General features: G+C 40.6%; 1 protein-coding gene across 12 annotated transcripts in view; it reads right to left on the bottom strand.

Moving 5' to 3' along the window:
- The window catches only part of Trim2 (tripartite motif containing 2), a 189,328-nt gene that overhangs the window by 56,365 nt on the left and 128,160 nt on the right, over window positions 1-4,803 (bottom strand). For all 12 annotated transcript variants that reach the window (XM_048813541.1, XM_048813542.1, XM_048813539.1 and 9 more), the window contains exon 3: window positions 1,040-1,277. In XM_048813541.1, coding sequence (XP_048669498.1) covers window positions 1,040-1,277 — 238 coding nt within the window. The remainder of the gene's footprint in view (window positions 1-1,039; window positions 1,278-4,803) is intronic.

Genomic DNA, 4,803 nt, shown 5'->3' with positions numbered 1-4,803 from the left:
ATATATATATATATATATATATAATTATATATATATATAAATATATATATATATATATATATATATATAATTATTATTATTATTATAATTTTGGGAGCATGGTGCTCGGAATTGAATCCAGGGCCTGCTTATGCTAGGCAAGCACTCTACCACTCAGCTACACCCCCAGCCCAAGAAAGAATTTTAATAGCTATCTTTATTGAGAGTTTACCACATGCTCCATATGATTCAAACTTTTCATTTTTCCTGTGTCCTATATGGTAAATATTATTATTACTTCCTTTTGACACAAGAGGAAATGAGACACAGAGAGTTTAATAAAGCTGCCAAAGCTGTCTCAGGGATTATGATCAGGAACAGGACTTGAATTAGGCCAGCAGACCCCAAAGCCAGTGCTCTTTGCCATGACACAGTGCTGTCTCTTCAGGTTACAGAACATACTATAGTCAATCAGTTATCTGATGACACACAAGTGACACTTGTTCTTGCTAATAGGAAAACATATTGGCAATTCATAATCCATGATCTATTACTTCTAATCCTAATCTATGATTCATAGCCTCAAATTCTATTTATAGCCTCAAATTCTATTTATTATTAAGGAATGGGGCGTAAGGGAATATAGGAAAAATTTCCATCCCAAGAAAAATAAACAGCTCTAATTAATTAACATCTTAATAATCACTCTCAATTTGCAGAATGTATCCATTATTAAATCTTTACCCATAATTTATGACATAGATGTTGATGTGGGACAAGTTATGCCCAGCTTGAAAATAGCTACTGACTTGCTCTCCTGAGGATACCAACAGTAGGGGCTAAGCAGACACAATCAAAATGGATCTTATTATTTAAATAATTCTGATCAGAAAAAGTGAGCAGGCCAACATATCCGAGTGCTGCAAAACAAAACAAAACAAAACAAAACAAAAAACCAACCCTCACTTTCCAGGTGGAGTTTTTTAACCTATCATCTCTGATGTTCCCAAGGTCAAAGCCCTAGGGCTTCTGGGCAGTCTCCACCATCCCCTTCACTTACATTCCCATCGTGGTTTGGGCAAGACAGAGGCTTTCCCGCAGCCACAGCGGTGACCGTCTCCAGGATGGAAGACTCCTCTATGTTGCTGCCTGGCGTCCGCTGCAGCACGTCCATCAGGTTTGTGATGAAGAAGTTGTTCTGAAGCGCGGCCACCCCTTTCTCGGGCAGGATGGAGGTCTGGCGGCACACTGGGCAGGAGAGGGTTAAACTGTGGGCGGGAATGTAGTTCTGCAGGCACCTGATGCACAGGAAGACAGGAGGACAGTCAGCAGGGAGCAGCCCAAAGGATGGATGCACCACTTCCTGCACGTTCCCTCCATGTTCTCAGCAATTATATAGACTGTGCAGAAATGCCTTCCAGAGTGTCCTTAACTAGGGAAATGATATTCCAGAAACCAAGAGCTAACTTGTTCTCACAGTGGTCCTGTCAAGCAAAGGGCTGTGCTCATGGAAAGAAAAGCGTCATTGACTTCTATAGCGTTTTCTAGAGTCTTGGCACACAGGTGTGGTTCAGGGTGAGCCGCCTAGCCTATGCCTCCTAGGGAACTGGGTAGAAATACAGAATCTTGGGCCCTGTCCAGACTACTGGATTCCAATGCGTGATTCACACATTCAAATTTGAGAAGCAATGGTCTACAATAGTTAGCACAGAGCTCCCAAACGTGTGGACGTGGACCCATGTTCAACATTTTTGTTAATGCTGAATTCATTATAGTGACCATAAGCAGATACTAAAACCACATGAGAGGGGAAATGTTTGGGTGAAGCAGAATGGGACACCCAGACTGAGTCAGACCATCTCTTCTCCTTCCTCCCCTTTAACAGGCATCAACTAAATTCATTTAATTAAAGAAATAAATCACTAATAATGACCACCATATTTATTCAAAGTACTTCCAAAGAACTTCCAAAGAAAATTCTATTATGATCACCTTAGATAAATGAGGACACACAGGCAGAGAAAGACTAAGGTGATCTGCCCAAGGTTAAGTGCAGAACAGGATTCAGAACCCAGACAATTTGCCACCGTAATCCGAGCTCTAAACAACCAGACTTGGGGCTGGGGGTGTAGCTCAGTGGTAACACTTGCCTAGCATGTGCAAAGCCTTGGATTCAATCCCCAGTGCTGCAAAAATAAAGCACAAACAACAACAAAGACTAATCAATGTTTTCCTGCTGTTTAGCCAAATGGAATTCAAAAACCACTGAATTGGTCCCAGTCTTCTGGTTTTTCAGAAGGAAAAACTGACACTGAGGAAGGTTGAATGATCTTCTCTGTATCACGGAGATAGCTAGTGCTGAATCAATACCAGAAATGAAACAGCTTTCCCTAAGGTCACAAATGATACCTAAATCCCACAGACGTCTTTCAATCCTATCTTTGGAGACTTCTCAGCAGCATTCACCAAGCCTCACCTGTCCCTCTCCCCTTCTTTTTTGCTATTTATCTTCCTTTGTCTTTCTTACACCATCTGATCCTCCCTCTATCTTCTCTCTCTTTTCTGAGTTAATAAAGTTTGGAGTTACCTGAGGTCCCATCCTCAGAGATGTCTCCTCTGAGTCCCATACCTGTGTGTCAACTGCCTTCTTGACATCTCCTCTTAGATATCTCACAGGTCCTAAAACTCAACAAGTCCAAAACCATACCATCTCTTCTTCCTAGCTCGATAATTGGCACTTCTATCCATTCATCAAAGCAAACCAGAAATCAGGAGTCATTCATAAAACAGTAATTCCCCCCCGCTGACCTTCATTCCTGTATCCAACCCATCACAAAAGGCTGTCAGTTCCCAGGTATCTTTCTGACCCCTCCAGTTCTCTTCATCTCTGCTACACCAACCTTTCTTGGACTTCTGCAATGGACTTTCACCTCCATCCTGTCATCTCCCCTTGTACTCCCTGACCCTTCTCCATATCACACTCAGAGTAACCTCATCAGAATCTCAAAACTTACCATTTATATCTCCCTGTCCTCCCATCATGGATTCCACTGCCCTGTTATGAAAATAAGAATCCATACTTTGTAGCATGGATGACTTACGTATTTTGTCTCTCCCTCTCATGGGTCTGTGAAAATTCTTGTGACGTGTCTGTGCCTTTCACTATAGCACCTCTGCCCACACCTGAAATCCTTTCCTTTACTCATTCCTCTTTGCTTAATATGTACTCATTCTTGGGGTTTCTGCTTAACAATTCTGCAGGGATGCCTTCCCTGAAAGAGCAATTGCCTCTACACCATGGTTTTCTGTGTAATTATGGTATGTAGCCTTTGTTCCTGTTTTAATGTCACATTAATTGGAGACTAGGGAATTAGGAACTGGCTTCTTCACAGGCCAAGGATGGTGTCTGGTGTTGCTCATTCCAAGCCCCGTTGATGGTGCCTTGGAAGATGTGGGGTAAGAGAGCAACTGTGAAGGTGTCACCAAGCAGCGGGTATATGTGTCCAGCATAAGGGGTCCTACGGTTCAGTCTCCCGACAGTGAGCCAAACTGTGAAGTTCCATCTCTACAGAAATAAAATCTTCTCAAGGGAAGGAATTCCCTCCAAAAGGAAATCATTTCAGTGTTCACGATGCTGGAATAATTCTAACGCATGGCATTCCACAGGGACTTGCCATAGCAGGAGCTCACAAATCTCCACCACTTGGTGTCAGGCAGAGAGCAGGGGTGGGTTGGGCCAGACCCAGGCCAGCTCAGATGCCTTGTTCTCACCTGTGAGTGTAAGGAAAGAGGACCCCAAAAACAGATGGGATACCAAACACAGGAATGGAGTCACCCTGAATGACTCTCAATGTGGTGTACAATGAAAGCCACCCTATGCCAACTGCTGCAATCAAGTAATGAAGGTGCCATGTGGACACAGGGATACATGGACAGTTTTCTGGGATTCATGTTTTAGCTACACCCATTAAGTGGTGGGGAAAAAAAATCATACTCTATTTAATTACTTTGGAATATAAGTTATGAAGCCTTTAAGCCAAAGTGTAAAATGAGTAAAATAAAAGGTGTTGCTACACTATATATTCCACCACTCAAGCAAACAAAAGTCTATATACACACGTAAACACACACACTCTCACACACACAACCTCAAACAAACAAAAACCCACAACTACAAGTAATAAATCTACCATCTCTCTCTACCAATCACCATCACCAAGGATATGGTTATTCTTTTGCATTTGAGACCTTCCAAAGTAAATCAACAATCAGATAAAAAATGTGTGTTAAGTCGATGATAAATATAGTCATCATACATTTGAAGCCATTGGAAGTATTGATTTCCGTTCCATCATGGGGGTGAAGCATTTTAATTACGTATATTAAATAATAATAAAAATGTATGTAACAAAATGCTAAAAAACATAATTACCATTTTGCTTTTAAGAAAAATATGTAAACTTTACTATGAAAATACTTAAATTGGGCCACAGATAAATTAATTACTTATAAACTTTTTATGTCTAAGTTCTTACAAGGTAAGTTAAACAATAGGGTAAAAGCATATTTTGGTAACTAATACCACACTTCAAAAAAAATCCTCTCAATAGAGACAAATAAGAAAGTGTGTTTTCTTAAGGTAATTTATAATAATTATATATATGCATTTTATGTAGTTTTTTCATTTATCTAAGACATCTCAATGTCCCAAAGTGACATTAATATGTGTTTGAAGTATCTCTGAGGAAAGAACGCTGTTCTGTGAACTGACCCCTTATATGATATGTAGGTTTCTCCCTGATCTGTTACAGATCAGGAAAAAAA

This window comes from Marmota marmota, unplaced genomic scaffold (assembly GCF_001458135.2).
Source record: "Marmota marmota marmota unplaced genomic scaffold, marMar, whole genome shotgun sequence".
Taxonomy (NCBI): domain Eukaryota; kingdom Metazoa; phylum Chordata; class Mammalia; order Rodentia; family Sciuridae; genus Marmota; species Marmota marmota.
Note: the sequence above shows the minus strand (reverse complement) of the source record. Positions and strands in the feature narration are given on the sequence as shown.